Here is a 14,582-nt window from a genome sequence, read left to right as displayed (position 1 = left end):
TCGCTGTGCTTTAAATCAGATCTTCAGCCCAGCTCAACACCCTCAAGGCCGTCGAGCACCTCATCCGCCATGCCGCCCCGTTCCAACACCTTGGCCACCATGGCGGCCAGGACGCCGACCCGCGCGCCACCCCTAGGAGCCTTCCACACGCCCTCGACGTCCTCGCCCTCGTAATTGCCCTTTGCCGTGGCTCCACCACCCCCGCCGGCGGCAGACTTGGCCGACGCGGATGTGGCGTCCGCCGCTGCCTTACCCTCGGTGTGGCCCCAGGCCGCGGCGTTGACGGCGTTGGGCACGCCAGGCCCCGTTAGCCGGGAGGGCGGGTCTATCGTCCGGACCGCGAGCAGGCTCAGGTTTCTCTGTCTCGCAGCCGGAACCCCCGTGCTGGCGGCGGCGGCGGCGCTCTTTTTGCCATTGTCGTCGTCAACGTCCATGCTCTCCCCACCTGCTGCTGCTGCTGTTGTCGTAATCGTCGTAGACCCACTGGATGGTGCCTCGACGACGGACACGGCCAGCGCGGCATCCGCGACCGCGAGCTCCTCCTTGGACGGGTCGAAGATGATATTGTCCCCGACCGCCATGACGAGGAGGGTGATTGGCGGTTTTTGCAGTGTTGATGGTGGTGGTGAACCCGTCGACGAGGAGGTGGACGAGGAGTACAGGTACACGCTAGCCGCCCAGTCATCGTCAAACATGGGATCTTCATCGGCCTCGGATTTTAATCTTGGCAGGCGTGTCGAGAGAAGTGCCAGGTGTGTGGTCAGGCTGAGTAGCGGCAGGGGATATGAAAGTGGCGGCGAGATCAGTATGATCTGTTTTGGGGGGAAATTGGAAAGAAACCCCAAGAATTAGCCCAGGAACATTGACAAGGGAAATAAATAAGCGGCCACAACCGCACCAGCCTGGTGAACTTACATCAAGGTACAGCTTCCAGTGGAACCGCCGGTTTATCCAGAGCTTCTTGGTGAGCTCTCCATCGGCGAGCAGCGCCTCGCTGAGCATGGTGGACAGGAAAATCGTGCTTGAGTCGTCGTCTCTGTGGCCGGGGATCTCGACGGTGACCTCGACCCAGTCGTTCTGGCCTTTTGCTTCCTGCCGTGTCGCCCCGTTACCATCGGCGCCGTCGTCCTGCTCGTTCGTGTACACATGCCGCCTGGGCGTGCGCTCGACCTCGGCCTTGACGCCGACGATGGCCTCTGTGCCGTCCGCGAAGCAGACTCTGGCGCTGCCATTTGTGCCGGGCAGGATGGCTGTTTCGGCGGTGAGGGGACGAAACTGTGTCGCTGAGCGGCCGTCTGGTCTGATTGGCGGGGTATGGCTGAGGGAGCTGTGGAGGTATGCGAGCTCGGCCGGCGAGAGGAGGAGGTGTTGCGAGCTCGCCATGGCGGGCGAAGGTGGTGGGTGGTGTGCGCCTTCAGAGCGGCGGGGTCTGCTTGGTTAAATTGGCTGCTTTGCGGCTCGGGAGGCGGACAACAACAAGCGCAAGCAACTGCAGGCCGGGAAATCTCTAATCTTGGCGAGCTGGTGAATGTAGATCTATCTATAGATCCGTGCTGCTGTTTGCTGAGTGATTCTGGCAAACGTGATGGTTGCTGCAGAGGCCCGGCAAAGTATGGCAAGGCTGCAAGGATGAAATTCTTAGCTTAGCTCTATCGATTAAGCTGATTGGCGCATACGCAAGGTGGGGGCCTGGTGGTGGTGGGGCAAGTGCAGCCTTGCCCTTGCCTTGCAGCGTGCAGCTCTCGCAGTCCCGTTGCAGCACCAAATCAATTCGACCACTGCCGTGGATGTTCTAGGACGGAGTCATCAGAGAGGACTGCCGGTCCTCGGAGCTGAAGGATGTGACCCAGTCCGGGGCGACCGCGCCTTGACTATGGCGGTTTCTTGGGCCACCGACACTGCCTGCCAGCTCAGGTAATTTGAGAGCAATATTCAGGCATGTCAGCCGTCGCCGCGGCGTCTTCAAGACATCTGCAGGTCGTGACGGGCTGCGGCGAACGTCGACGTTCGGATCCAGGGCAGCGGGTATCACGCTTGTGAGAGTAGGTAGGCTACATACCTTAGACGGCACCGAAGTGGCCGGCGCCGGGTGGGGTAACATCTCGGGACCCCACCAAGCCCCGGCCGGTCGAAGCTGTCGCCGCCACTCAGCAGCTTTGGCCATGCACCGTCCAGGACTCTGGACCCTGCGGTCAGCTTATCGTTGGCCCCGAGTGGCCCGTGGATGCGAACAGGCCAATTGCCTTGGGAATCCACGTCAATTGAGTTCTTGTTGATGTCCTCAGCATGTACGCTTCCTGTCTCGCACTCGCTTAATCGTGTAATTAGGTAGAAGACACAGGCTCTGCCTATCGCAAGCAAGGATCAGATCACCTACGGGCTCCAGCGCGGCGCAGCTGACACGCCGAGGTTCCGCCTGTGCGGGGAGTTTCCAAGCCCGATCCACCCGGCACTTTCGGCGGTGCATGTCATGCCCACTCGTGACAATGGTCCCACGGCAATTGTTCAGTGGACGCCATATAACCCTTTGTGCCCGCACCTCGACTGTGCCCACACTTGCAATCCAGACCCTCAAGCATCCTCGCAAACACACCCTTTGATATCTCAGCCGCACGATAGCACCTGCTCGCCCGCCATGGAGTCCCTCACCAAGAAGACCATCGCCGAGAACTCGCGCGGCATGACCTACACGTACTACACCTCGGACCCGTCCACCGTCAACCCCTCCCAGCCCACCCTGCTCCTGGTCCACGGCTTCCCCGACGAGGCCTACATGTGGGATGCTGTGGTCGCCCAGCTCGCACCCAAGGGCTACCGCCTCATCGTCCCGGACATGCTCGGCTACGCGGGGACCTCGAAGCCCACCGACCCTTCGGCATACCGGTTCAAGCACATTGCCGCCGACCTCGTCGACATCCTCGACGCCGAGGCTGTCGGCAAGGTCGTCTCCATCGGCCACGACTGGGGCTCGGCCGTCGCCCAGCGGCTGTATCTCTGGCACCCGGAGCGCGTGCTCGCCCTCGTCATGCTCAACGTGGCCTACATGCTGCCCGACCCGGAGAACCCCTTCGACCTCGCCAAGGTCAACAAGATGATGGAGCAGATCTTTGGGTACCCGATCATGGCGTACCAAGAGTTCCTCGCCTCCGAGCGCGGACCCAAGATCCTGAGAGAGCACGCCGACAGGGTGTACCTGGGCTCCCACCTGAAGGGGGACAACAGCATGAGGGACATTTTCTGCGTCCCCGGCGCGATCGAGAAGTTCCTCCTCAGCACCGACGACGACTCGTCGTCAGACCTCTCGGCCGTCAAGCCCTACGCGCAGAACGCCGAGGTGCGAGACCGCTTCGTGCAGCGCCTCCAGCGCGACGGGTTCGACGGCCCCGTCAACTACTACCGCGTGTTCCACGCCGACACGCAGCGCCTCGACGAGATCCAGGAACTCACCCCGGACAGGTTCGTCGTCAACGTGCCCGCGTTCTACATCGCGTGCACCAAGGACGCCGTCTGTCGGCCCGAGATGATCGGAACCCCGCTGGACAAGGGGATGCTGCCGGATTTTGACTCGCTGGTGCTCGACTGTGGACACTGGTGTCCACTGGAGATGCCTACCGAGGTTGCCGAGGGGATCGATGGGTTTGTTAGCAAGAAACTTGCGGGCGCGGCAACGGCGTAAATGTGGTTGTGGGTCGACTAAGACAGAAGACACGCAGGGCAAATAGTGCTTAGTTCTGCTTCATACCCAGAAACAAAGAATAAAGGGGTTCGGAATTTCCCCAAGATGATATGTGTTTGGTATGACTATACCTCCCTCCTAGGATGGATTACAGTACAGTACCAATCATGACTTGGTCAGATCTAGACAAACATGCCCAGCCAGATCCTCGCCCAGCATCGCCACCATCTCTGCAACCAGTACCTTCGGGCTCGTCATGTCCTCTCCTGCCTCGCTCCCAGTGGTGGTGATGTCCTCGTCCTGCCAACGGAACAAGTCCACCGCTGCCAGGTTGCCGAACTTGGTTTGCACAATGAGGTTGTCTAGGACTTCCATGTCCAGCATCGCCAGCGGGGTCAACCCCGGCATATCACTCCGGAATAACGCGTCGTCAAACTCAGGCAAATCGTCCTCGGACTGAGGCTGCAGGCGTGGCTGACTGGCCCCATCGTCCCCAGACAATATTCCTGACTCCGAGTTGTCCGCTGACTCATGCTGCCTCGACAAGTCGAGATATCCCTGCTCGTCGAAATGCCGTGTGAATTCATCGTCGAATGGAACCCACGAGAGACTCTCTGGGTCAAGTATCGTCTGCGGCTTGAAGTCTCTTTTGTACTTCATCTTGGGACACGTGTGGATGTAGTAGCCAGGATACCAATACCGGTACCCGTTTTCCTGGGCAAGGCCAATCTCTCGCAGCGCGCTCAGCTTGCCCGGTGCCCACTTCGATATGGAATCATGATAGAAAAAATAGACGCCGCTAACACACGAGGGGAGAAGATCAAGCACACCGACCGCCACGAGCTTGCCGTCGAGGCGGTAGCATTGGTGATACGAGCCGAGAGGGCTCTCTTGGCCTGTTGGGGACTTCATCGATCTCGTCTGCAGTGGCGAGTCGCACAAAAAGCGCTTGAACCCATCACGACTGATATCGTCGGGCTTGTCATGGTGTACTAACCTCTGGTAGTTCTCATAGCATTCATACTTCTCCTCGGTAAATTCGTTTGTCTCCAGCGTCACCGTGAGAGAGTGGGCAGGTCTTGGAGGCTGCTTTGTGAGGGAAGTCTCGCTCTCGTGCAGTCTCTCGAGCAGATCAAATTCAGTTGCCCGCCGCCTCGCCTCCTCTCGAGACCTGGGGTGGAGGCGGGCCAGGTCAGCCAGATAGCTCTCGCCCAGTACATGCTTGTTGAAACGGTTCAGTGCCTGTCGGTGGTCCCGTGAAGGCCTGAACTCGTTTGCATCTAGCCGTATTGTATAGTGCGGGCAGCAGCAGTCCTTCTGATTCGGGCGATACAGCAGATTGCCGGACCGTCTCCAGCACCGGTCTACCAGAGTTTGGTATAAGTGAGGTTCAAGGGACCGTGCCCGGATGTAATATGAGTGAGCTGAAGTCGACCAGACCTGTCAGTTGCTGCTGCATCTTCCAGAGGAGCATGATCGACGGGCAGGTATTCTGCCATCAGTCTGATGGAGCACGTCCTGGAGTGTGGGGTTCCAAGATTTGCCTGCGCGGAATTGAAGGTCACCACGACGGCTTTCTGAATGTTCACAAGATCGACAACCGCGCAGCAAGGCTGGCCAAGATCGCGACTCACATATCTGAATTGGCTTATCGGGACGATTGCTGTCCTTGCAGTATCCGCAATGCGTTGATCGCCTGTAGCCTATTCCTTGTGTTAGTTTGGGAGCGTTTCAGCTACACAGAGGAGCATGTGCTCTTCGCATCATTCGAGGCATGGCAAGCTGAGTCACAACAAATAGGGCTCGACACATGACACTGACAGAGGCAACATACACTTCACCTGACAAAACCGTCATTGTCCAGTGGCATCGGCGACGTCTGTTGAGGGCCCTCATGATGTAACTACACATGGGGGGCACAAGCACGATGACCTGCTGGCTGGGTTTTGTGCGACCATACAGGACATCAGACGAGCTGTAGGCCTGATGCAGAGGACATGCAGACTACCGCGCCCAAAAGCCCGTGGGAAAGACATGACGCGAGTAGGTAGGCTGGTCAGGGTCATCGAAGGAGCAATGTCAGGCCCGTACAAGTCACGATGGCGTACGGGTAGAGCCGAGCGGAGTATGGGGAAGCACATGGCGGTAGTGAGACGCCGTCAGCCAAGGCCCGCGTCGCGCTGACCAGCCAACAAGAGACAGCCATTGCTGCACGGGGTGGGAATGGTTGGCCCAGGACGGCGGGTAGGCAAAGACTGGGGAAAGCGAATTGAGACAGAGCTGGGACGGAAAGAAGACTTGATGGGGGCGAGCGGACAGCTAGAGGGCGAACCTACCAATGGGGGTGATGTAGGACAGCGCAGCGCCAGGGGTCGTGTGCGTGGTGCCGGGCGAGTCCATGACGAGAGAGCCTTGCGGCGTGCAGCGACGGTGTAACACGGAGCCCCAGCTGTTTTGGTCCAGCAGCTCCGCGGGAAGCTGTTCCGTCCGCGGGGAGAAGGGGCCGATCGTGGCCTTGCTTTGTCGCCGGGCGTGCCTTGGCTGGCGGTGGAGGTTTGTTTGGAAGCGGTGCCTAGGGTTCTCTGGACAAGAACGAGTGTCTGGGGGCGCTTTCAAGTCGTGCTGGGAGGCCACGGGAGCACGCGATCAGGCGACTAGCTCAAGGGGCAATGCTGAAGTCGGGAGGCAGAGAGAGAGTCTCTGGCTGTTGCAAAGACGCCAGTGGTGGGGTTCCAGAAGTCGGGCGAGGTTTTAAGCGTAGAGCCGCATGTTGAGGGCGCCCTCTGGCTGGCCCGCCGGCAATCGGAGCAGAGGGGCAGCATTTGGCGGGGCTGCGAGGCGATCGCCAGCCAGCAGATTCGGGGTCCAATCTGTTACTCATAAAATGGCTTGTAGGCTGAAAGGGGGGTTGGAGATGCAGATTTTCGCATTCCCCGGCCGTGCCATTCTCGGGACCGCATCTCCCTCTATTCCCCCCCATCCTGTGCATGGGCCGGCGTGGGGGGCTGGCCGTGTCTTGTTCTCCTTGACGCGCTTGATGCAGTGGCAGTCTAGCGACAACAGCCATTGCATCGGCGATGGCAACTCAGCGATGCCGCCACTGCCCATGTCGTAGCCTCAGGCCCAGGCCTGGGGGCGTGTTGATGCGCACGTGTGCAACTCCTGTCAGCGTCATGTCTGGCTGGGTGAGTGAAGGGCCTGTTGGTTAGGTGCCAGTGGCATGTCCAACGGCTGCCAGACCTTTCTGCAGCAGCAGACACGGCCAGGGCAGGCGGCGCTGTCTCAGTGCCCACAGGTCTGGGACATGCTCAAAGACAACTGGAGACAACCTTACTTAAGCACATCACTTCTTGGACGCGGCAGGAAGTCGGGTAGAGGGGGCCAGATGTTTGTGCCACGGCAGACACAAGACCGTCCGAGTGCCCGAGAAAAAGATATCGACAGAGAATCTGCCCCCCCTCCTGGAACTGCTCAGAAGTAATGCCGCCCCAGGAGTTGTGGGACCTGACTCTGGTACCTCGAGGCACGCACGCACGCACTCGTCACACCCTCGAGACATCCATCCATGGATACGATACGGTGGTGGCCCCCCCGCCCCTGCCGGCTCGAGTCGAGTCGCCCGCGTGGTGTGCGCCCTGCTTTGCCCTGCCCTGCAATTCGACTGCGAGAGCTGCAAGTGCTGCTGCAGGAGCTGCAGCGGCCCACCCCAGCATAGCACCACTTGCACCGCCTGGCTTTGCTTGGCCAGGCAGGGCAGGCCAAAAAATTAAGCCGGCCCTCTGGACCTGCGCTAAGCTTCCGTGCCCTTGCGATCCACCTCATGCCCTCATCCATCGTTCCGCCCTCCGTCCCCTCCACCAGCTCTCGCCGCGAGAGGCGTCCCCTCTGCCCTGCCTTTCTCTCCTCTTGCTCGCCAGCTCTCACTCTGCCGGGCCGACGCGGTGAAGGCTTGTGTCGCTGCCCTCATCTTTCTCCCTCGTCCCCCAACTCGTCGGCCTCCTCGGGAGCCTCTGTCACGTCAGCGGTGCTCTAGCTGTCGTGTCTGCACGTGCGCCCCTCTATCCAACTTTATACAAGACTCGGATCACCTAGAAACTACCACCTACCACCAGGTCCCGCGGTCAGGAACCACCGTCGAGCCGTCCGTCCGCCACGCAGCTTTGGTTCGAATAATCGTAGCAATCCCCTAGTCTACCTTTCTACGACCATGCTGTTCTCTACTAGTCGGTAGAATCCCATTCCTTCCCACCTTTACAAGGCCGGTAACAGCATTCTGTTCTCGACGCCATCGCAGTGCTCAATTGCCGACTTCAACCCATCTGCACACTCCCCGTCGAGCTGCCATCCAAGACGAGACCACTCCCGTCTTACCCTGGAAACCTGGCGTCTCGAACCCTTTCTGCCTCACCACTGGTACCTCCGCTCGTCAACGTCAAACCACCCCTTACCATGGCATCAGGATCAAATGGTCGGTCGATGGAGTCCCGGACTGGGCGTGCCAAGCAGCGTAAGTGGGCTACTCCCACAAATCCAACGGCATCCTGGCTGTGCCAGTAGCTTGCCTCCCTCCTGCTTGTTCCGCCGTCGCTTGTCCCGACTGCTCGAGTGGCAAACTGACCTCCTGTCATAACGCCAGGCTACAACTCGAACGGCGAACGGCTTGTCGCGGGTGTGGTCCCTCTGTCGGCGGACAAATACTATGTTCTGCTCATACAATCCACGCGCAGGAAAGGCTGGGTGCTGCCCAAGGGCGGTTGGGAATCAGATGAAGACTGTATGCAGGCGGCGACTCGCGAGGCCTGGGAAGAGGCAGGAATCACAATCACCATCGATTACGACCTTGGCGACATCCTCGACAACCGGCCCCCGAAGAAGCTCTCGAAAGAATCACCAAAGTCGCTGTACCGCTTCTACCAGGTGACAGTGCTCACAGAAGAGGAGGACTGGCCCGAGAAGCACAAGAGGCAGCGGCAATGGTTCACATTCACAGAGGCCCAAGAGGCTCTGGCGCATCGGCCGGAGCTGCTGGAAGCCTTGAATCGTTCGGGCATGAATCATGCTTGAGAGGTCCCCCCAAAAATGAAGGTGCGACCGAGTTCAACAGACTCAAGTATGCTCCTGGAGTCAAGGCAGACGTGCCCGTATCTGCATCGCATTTTAAAAAGGGATTGTATAGACTGGGCTTGGGTATGGAGTTATTGGCGTCCTGGGCAACACCACCCCTACACTTTTACACTACGACGCTCCTGCAGTTCCTATCTGGCTCGGCCACCCAGACCAACCGCAGTCACTGGCCCATCGCCGTAGCCATACCATGCAGATGCAGGAATGACTCTCTGGCCACCAGGAAAAGTGAATTATTTGGCACCAAATGGCCGAATTGTAGTTTCTTGATTGCATTTACGACTAGATCGCTACGCAAACAAAAAAAGACACGAGCGCTTGCGCCTCGAACCCTCATCGGTGCGCTTGCACTGAAATCTAGTGTCAAAGGGGCCGAGCGCAGGCAAGTCTGCTTCAGCACACGAGATGGATGAAAGGTCACAGCATCATCCATGGAGTTGTCTCTCATGAATCACACACTGGTGAAATCGACTGTGCAAGAATGTCAAAAGGCTATGCTGAAGCCATGATCGCACTGCAAGCGCGAGCGGCCTTGGCAGCTATTTGTGTGAACCAGCAAGTCAAACCGCTCACTACGTACGCAAACAGCCACTGCAATGGCGAGGATTCGTAGCAACCTGGTTTGCCGTACGGGGAAGAAGAAGGCTTGATGCTTTTGTCTCACTTGCAGCAGCACGACTACGTGCGGCACTGGGAACAACGTTCACGTATTGGAATAGATGTGCAGACAGAAGGCTGTTTCGCCAGCTATAAACTTGACGACGGCAATCTTACAATACGCAAACTCTAGCAGCGCAGTCACCCCAAAGGGCTTTTTCCCCATGAGCTCACGGGATCTCCGAGATGGCAAACGAAAAAGAAAGAACACGCGGCTGTGATCTTGTTTATTGTGGTATAAAGAGAAAAAACTTCGTCATCATCATTATTTAGAGATTACACGAAATTACGCTGTGCTATCTACCCATGCTATGCTACGCTGGCTTGAACGGCCAGTTGGGGCCGTAAGACCTGCGTGGAGGCAGTACGGCGTCCTCGCGGCCGTCGTCTTGCCTGCCACGCTGGTCAAGGCCTTCTTGTTCTTGTTCTTGTCCTTCTTGTTGTTGTTGTTGTTGCTGCTGTTGCTCCTGCTCCTGCTGCTGCTCGGATGGTTCAAGGGACTGCGGCGCTGTGGGATCCGTCTTTCCCACCCCACCGCTCGGAAGAGAGATGGAGAGTCCCGCCGCGATAGACGCGGGCGGTCCGTCTTGGATCTTGGGGAACATGACCAGCGTGCCCTTGCGAGCACGTCGCGGCGTCCGCTTGGAGCCCGTCCGCTCCAGGCTGCGCATGGTGTCAGAGGTGGATGGCCGACGTTGGGGCTCATCTTCGTCATTGTCGCGAGTCACTGGCCTTTCTGGATCTTGCGACTGTTCCCGCTGCTGGGGCCGTTGTAAGACTGGCGGCGGCTGTCGAGGCTGTGGCTGTGGCTGGATGAGGGACGCAAAGGGCTGTTGCCGGCTGCGAATGTGGATGCTATTCTCAGGGAACCCGGAGGGTTCGTCGTCAGGTGACGCTGTCCTAGCAGTTGCTTCCTTTGCTGGCGGCGGGACGGTGCTCGCACGCATGGATGACCGCTTTGGAATGCTGGGCGCCCGACTGATCGAAACTGGCGGTTCCGTACGGCTCTCGGAGCTTGTGGTCGCAGCAGCGGCAGCAGCGGCCGCGGCGTGGGAAGCTTGCAGGCGCTCCCGCAGGGCCTCGATGGCCGATTTCGCCTGAGGAGGAGGTTGACTGGAGCTGGCAGAGCCCGAGGCGGCACGGTCCCTCCCTCTCTGTGCTCGTCGGGATTGTGACGGTCGTGTGCGGGCGGGCTGCTGCGGTTCGTCGGGCATGAGAACCAATCTTTCCGTGGAACCAATATCTAGGGCGTTCTCTGTGGCGGCGGGTGACGGCATGCCCGGAGTCTGCGGAGCAGTTGCCGGAGCCTCTGGAGCCTCTGAAGCCTCCTCTGGAGCAGGATCTGTCGTCGTCTTCGTCTTGGTCATCGTGGCGGTCGTTGTCGTCATCTCAGGTGATTCCCGGCGCTGGAGTTTTCTCCTCCGCTCGCTCTTCTTCTTTGTAATGGCGTCGCTCATGATTGTCACTGTGACCCCGGTCTCGCGCCGAGGGAACATGAAAGTGCTCGACAGCCCACTGGCATACTCGGGTCGCCTGCGCAGCGGAAGCGCACCCGACTCTGGGCGGGAGGATTGCGAGACATCCGTCTCGCTTCCTGACTGCGGAGCCGCTGTGATCTGGACAGCCAGTTCTAGTTGAGCAGGCGCTGAGGGCTGCCCGTCGGGTACGTTGGGTTCCTTTGGTGTGCCGCGAGCCCAGGTCTCCCAATGGGGCGAGCCGGGAGTAGTCGGTGGTTCTCCCTCCTTTTCTCTCTTCTGCTTCTTTCCCGGCAGATACCTGGCGTAGCGGCGCCGGAAGAACACCCATGTGGCCGTCGATGAGATGAGTGCTGTCCCAACGATGGATGCCAGTAATATAATGAGTGCGGTCGTCATCGACATGGAGGTGCAGGCACTCAGTTCGTCGCTCAGTGCCGGCTACGTGAGGAACGTAAGGGTTAGTTATAAGTACACCCAGGTCAAGCAAGACCAGCTCTGGAAGGAAACAGATTGTGTGAGTACATACTGCTGCCGCCGCTGGAAGTGCTGTTGTGGCAGAACCGGCGTCTGCGCGGACGCTCCCGGCCATCTTGAGCCCTGTTACGGCCGTGGTATTGATCGAGTGCTTAACAATGTACGGTGCTGAACTGGCAAGACCTCTCCGCTCAACCGCGATACCGCTGTTGCCAACATAATCCAGAATCATCAGGCCTGCCCTTCCTTGTCCTGCTGACCGCCGCCGAGGGTTGCGGAGCCCGCGTGAGACACCAGCCGCTTGAGTCCAAGTAGGGACAGTCAAAGTAGAAAGCGACGACCGTTTGTTCGTGAAGCGGCGTGAAGAATAGAATGGTGGTAAGCGAGCGACGAATAGAAAGAAAAGCCAATTAGTACAATAAAACGTCGAGCATCCTCCAGGGACGACTCGGCGGGATTGTGAAGAGAAGTAAACAGAAACAAAGTAGGCGACGCTGGTAGGGAGCCGTCAACAGGTCTTGCGCGCAGTGGAGGAGGAGGAGGAGGAAAGATGGCACCCAGCCGTCCGGTGTGGACATGGCATGATTGAAGTGTTTCCAGTATGCCTGCTAGGTTGCGGCCGCCTCAGTCTTGGAGGGCCGGGGTCCGCCCCCGGGACGACGTCGTCCGGAGCTAGGGACGGTGGGCTCCACGGCCTCGAGTCGTGGGCGTGGCCCCTCGAGGCTGAGCTGAGAGATTGGCACTGCACTGGCTCGGCTCGCTCCGACGGGCAGCAGCATGTCGTCAGCGAGGCCCGTCCTGTCTTGGGTGGCCGCTGGCTTGTTTGGGAGGGTGGCAGCCCCTGGATCTGGCTGCAAGGTGTGAGGACCAGGGTGTGAAGCTCTCAGAGCCGCAGACTCGACAGGGGTGCGTCGTCACGGCAGAGCAGTCACATTTGCGTGCGTGCCTGGTGCCATTCGCCGTCACCGTGGCATTCCCATCGTCACATCGGGCAAGCACTTTACCGGACGCGTCGAGGGCGCCCGCGCAGTGTGACGAGTCCTGCTCGAGTGGCCTTCGCAAGCAAGCCTTCGTCAAGTCCCGGAACGCTGCCGGAGTGGCCAGGCGACCTCCCCACTCCGGCTCCGGGATCCGCAGCACGCACTTGTCGGCCATCACCACTTCCGTGCCGTGCCGTATTATCGTCGCCTTCCTCTCAGCCTTATAATGAACAGTCCCTAAAAGGCCGACCGCCTGGGATCCTCTGTCGCTTCATTTGTGTGACAAAATTCGCCATGAGCTCGAACAATATCCAAGCCAGCACCAAGATAAACGACAGCAGCCCGCTCTTTGCCCCGTGTGCGAGAGCACAACGCCCGGCGGTGCTGCGGTGAAATGACACCTGGAAACGTCCAAGGGCGGTCGCTGTCTGCTGCCGCGAGACTGCCTCAGTCTCGGCCAAGCTGCTCCTTCAATCCGGGTGGGTGGTTCCGCCAAAGTGATATCAGATCGAAACGTCAGTAGGTTGTCAAGGGCCAGAGGAAAGCGACAGGTCAGGAAGAGTGGGCTTGCTAAACACGTCCAGAATTGTGCATCCGACAGACTGGCCCATGGCTGCGTGGCTGCAACCTCGAAAGTTCCCAGGCCTGAGGTGTGGGCTTACATAATCCACCAGCACCTCTTGAGCTGTCGCATTCATTACCAGCTGGAGATGTCGAGCAGAAATCAGGAGTGTCGTAGCGGGGTTTTCGCTCTCAATATGCGCCATGATGAAACCTACCAACCAGGTTTTTGTGTTTTATGAACAATGAGTTCGTAGTGGTGATCACATGCATGCCTCCCGCCTGAAGAGCAGAATTGAGCAAAGGAAAAAACATGGCGGGCGGAAAGTGCAGACCTCCAGGCCGCCTGCGGACCCACTCCGATTCCAGACCATCGTGGTTGAGCCCGCCAGCCCACCACGGCGCGCTGTCTGTGTCGGGCCATCATCCATTTGCCTCGTCACATCATTCGGCGCTGTGCTAGCTAGGCTCCTCGACACCTCGCTGCTGCTGCCACATGGATTGGCGCAGACTTGCCACGCCCGCCGCCGCCGTCCCCCATCAAGCACAAACCACCAGCCAAATGATATAGCCCCGCGATGGACAACCAGCAATCCCACCATCACGACGGCCCTCCGCCGCCTGCCGGAGGAGGTCCCATGCCACATGTCCTTGGCCGCGCCGCGCCGCCGCCTCAACCGCAGCAGCTGCCTCCCCAGATGTTTACGACTGCCGCCCAGCTGCTCGACCTGACTGACAGCAAGTCTCCCTGACTCCTGGCCGCGCCATTCCACCTCGTCATCATATAATCACCACGAATTCTGACGCGCGTACATCCCTTCCAGAGAAGCTCCTCGTCATCCTCCGCGACGGCCGCAAGTTGACTGGCATATTACGAAGCTGGGATCAGTTCGGTAGGTCCCCCCTGGGTCTTTGACACCCATCTTCTTGCACCACTCTCGCTGCTGCCACCCACCACCCCCAGCCAGGCCCAGCTAGCTGACTTGTCTCAACCTCTGTTCCGTCTTGCAGCAAACCTTGTCCTCCAGTCGACCGTCGAGCGCGTCTTTGCGCACACCTCGGAGCCCGACGACCCCCAGCCCAGAGGATATTACGCCGACGAGACACACGGCATCTACCTTGTGCGCGGCGAGAACGTGCTGCTGCTGGGCGAGATTGACCTCGACAAGGACGACGACATCCCCGCCGGCTTCGAGAAGGGCGAGTTCAAGACGGTGCAGAAGCTCGCCAAGGAGAGGAAAGCGGCCGAGAAGGCCCGCGAGAAGGGACGGCTCAAGAAGCTCGCCTCTCTCGGGTTTGAGGGAGAGAACATGGGCGAGATCATCCTATGAGTGCAGGATAACGACTCGCTCATAATCCGTTGGGGGGAAATTGCTGTCTGCAGCATGCTCATGCGCCGCCCAAGATACGCACCGGCGAAATATGTCATCACGTGTACGCTTAGGAATTGCAGCAGATGCGGCTTCCAAGCAGGTACAGCGGCGGGTTGTGGGCAGAATATTGTGAAATGCCCACAATCTCGCGAAAACGGCGCAGTAACCAGAGTCATCGATGGTTTGGAGCCTCGCATTTCCAAGGAGATGTCTGACAATTGATCAAGTGTAGACTAGTCGTCCAAGTACATGTCGTCTT

The 14,582-nt window shown here is 59.1% G+C and overlaps 7 protein-coding genes across 7 annotated transcripts; 3 read left to right on the top strand and 4 right to left on the bottom strand.

Moving 5' to 3' along the window:
* Positions 1 to 23: 23 nt before the first annotated feature.
* B0I36DRAFT_232666 (ribosomal protein S5 domain 2-type protein) lies at positions 24 to 1,383 on the bottom strand (the record flags this gene model as incomplete). The annotated part of the gene is made up of 2 exons (XM_046149160.1): positions 24 to 812; positions 916 to 1,383. The coding sequence occupies 2 exons, from the start codon at positions 1,381 to 1,383 to the stop codon at positions 24 to 26; spliced, it is 1,257 nt and encodes a 418-aa protein (XP_046018790.1).
* A 993-nt stretch (positions 1,384 to 2,376) lies between these two features.
* On the top strand, positions 2,377 to 3,749 carry B0I36DRAFT_311354 (Alpha/Beta hydrolase protein). The gene has a single exon (XM_046152363.1). The coding sequence runs from the start codon at positions 2,471 to 2,473 to the stop codon at positions 3,674 to 3,676; it is 1,206 nt and encodes a 401-aa protein (XP_046018789.1). The 5' UTR covers positions 2,377 to 2,470; the 3' UTR covers positions 3,677 to 3,749.
* On the bottom strand, positions 3,750 to 6,376 carry B0I36DRAFT_311352 (arginine-tRNA-protein transferase). The gene is made up of 3 exons (XM_046152362.1): positions 6,013 to 6,376; positions 5,311 to 5,379; positions 3,750 to 5,100 (listed from the first exon to the last, which is right to left on the bottom strand). The coding sequence occupies exons 1-3, from the start codon at positions 6,074 to 6,076 to the stop codon at positions 3,842 to 3,844; spliced, it is 1,392 nt and encodes a 463-aa protein (XP_046018788.1). The 5' UTR covers positions 6,077 to 6,376; the 3' UTR covers positions 3,750 to 3,841.
* On the bottom strand, positions 6,206 to 7,086 carry B0I36DRAFT_14742 (uncharacterized protein). Its single transcript, XM_046148469.1, has 2 exons — positions 7,011 to 7,086; positions 6,206 to 6,805 (listed from the first exon to the last, which is right to left on the bottom strand). Exon 2 carries the CDS (start codon positions 6,741 to 6,743, stop codon positions 6,336 to 6,338), a length of 408 nt encoding a protein of 135 aa, XP_046018787.1. The 5' UTR covers positions 6,744 to 6,805; positions 7,011 to 7,086; the 3' UTR covers positions 6,206 to 6,335.
* Positions 7,087 to 8,125: 1,039 nt separating this feature from the next.
* Positions 8,126 to 8,740, top strand: B0I36DRAFT_357999 (NUDIX domain-containing protein; the record flags this gene model as incomplete). The annotated part of the gene is made up of 2 exons (XM_046157887.1): positions 8,126 to 8,183; positions 8,313 to 8,740. 2 exons carry the CDS (start codon positions 8,126 to 8,128, stop codon positions 8,738 to 8,740), a joined length of 486 nt encoding a protein of 161 aa, XP_046018786.1.
* A 926-nt stretch (positions 8,741 to 9,666) lies between these two features.
* B0I36DRAFT_427105 (uncharacterized protein) lies at positions 9,667 to 12,051 on the bottom strand. The gene is made up of 2 exons (XM_046162415.1): positions 11,462 to 12,051; positions 9,667 to 11,373 (listed from the first exon to the last, which is right to left on the bottom strand). Exons 1-2 carry the CDS (start codon positions 11,639 to 11,641, stop codon positions 9,772 to 9,774), a joined length of 1,782 nt encoding a protein of 593 aa, XP_046018785.1. The 5' UTR covers positions 11,642 to 12,051; the 3' UTR covers positions 9,667 to 9,771.
* Positions 12,052 to 13,366: 1,315 nt separating this feature from the next.
* On the top strand, positions 13,367 to 14,388 carry B0I36DRAFT_14657 (uncharacterized protein). Its single transcript, XM_046148451.1, has 3 exons — positions 13,367 to 13,688; positions 13,775 to 13,843; positions 13,962 to 14,388. The coding sequence occupies exons 1-3, from the start codon at positions 13,529 to 13,531 to the stop codon at positions 14,279 to 14,281; spliced, it is 549 nt and encodes a 182-aa protein (XP_046018784.1). The 5' UTR covers positions 13,367 to 13,528; the 3' UTR covers positions 14,282 to 14,388.
* Positions 14,389 to 14,582: the final 194 nt, after the last annotated feature.

This window comes from Microdochium trichocladiopsis (assembly GCF_020744255.1).
Source record: "Microdochium trichocladiopsis strain MPI-CAGE-CH-0230 chromosome Unknown B0I36scaffold_1, whole genome shotgun sequence".
NCBI classification, from domain to species: Eukaryota; Fungi; Ascomycota; class Sordariomycetes; order Xylariales; family Microdochiaceae; genus Microdochium; species Microdochium trichocladiopsis.
The sequence above is the reverse complement of the archived record's forward strand: the minus strand, read 5'-3'. Positions and strand labels throughout refer to the sequence as shown.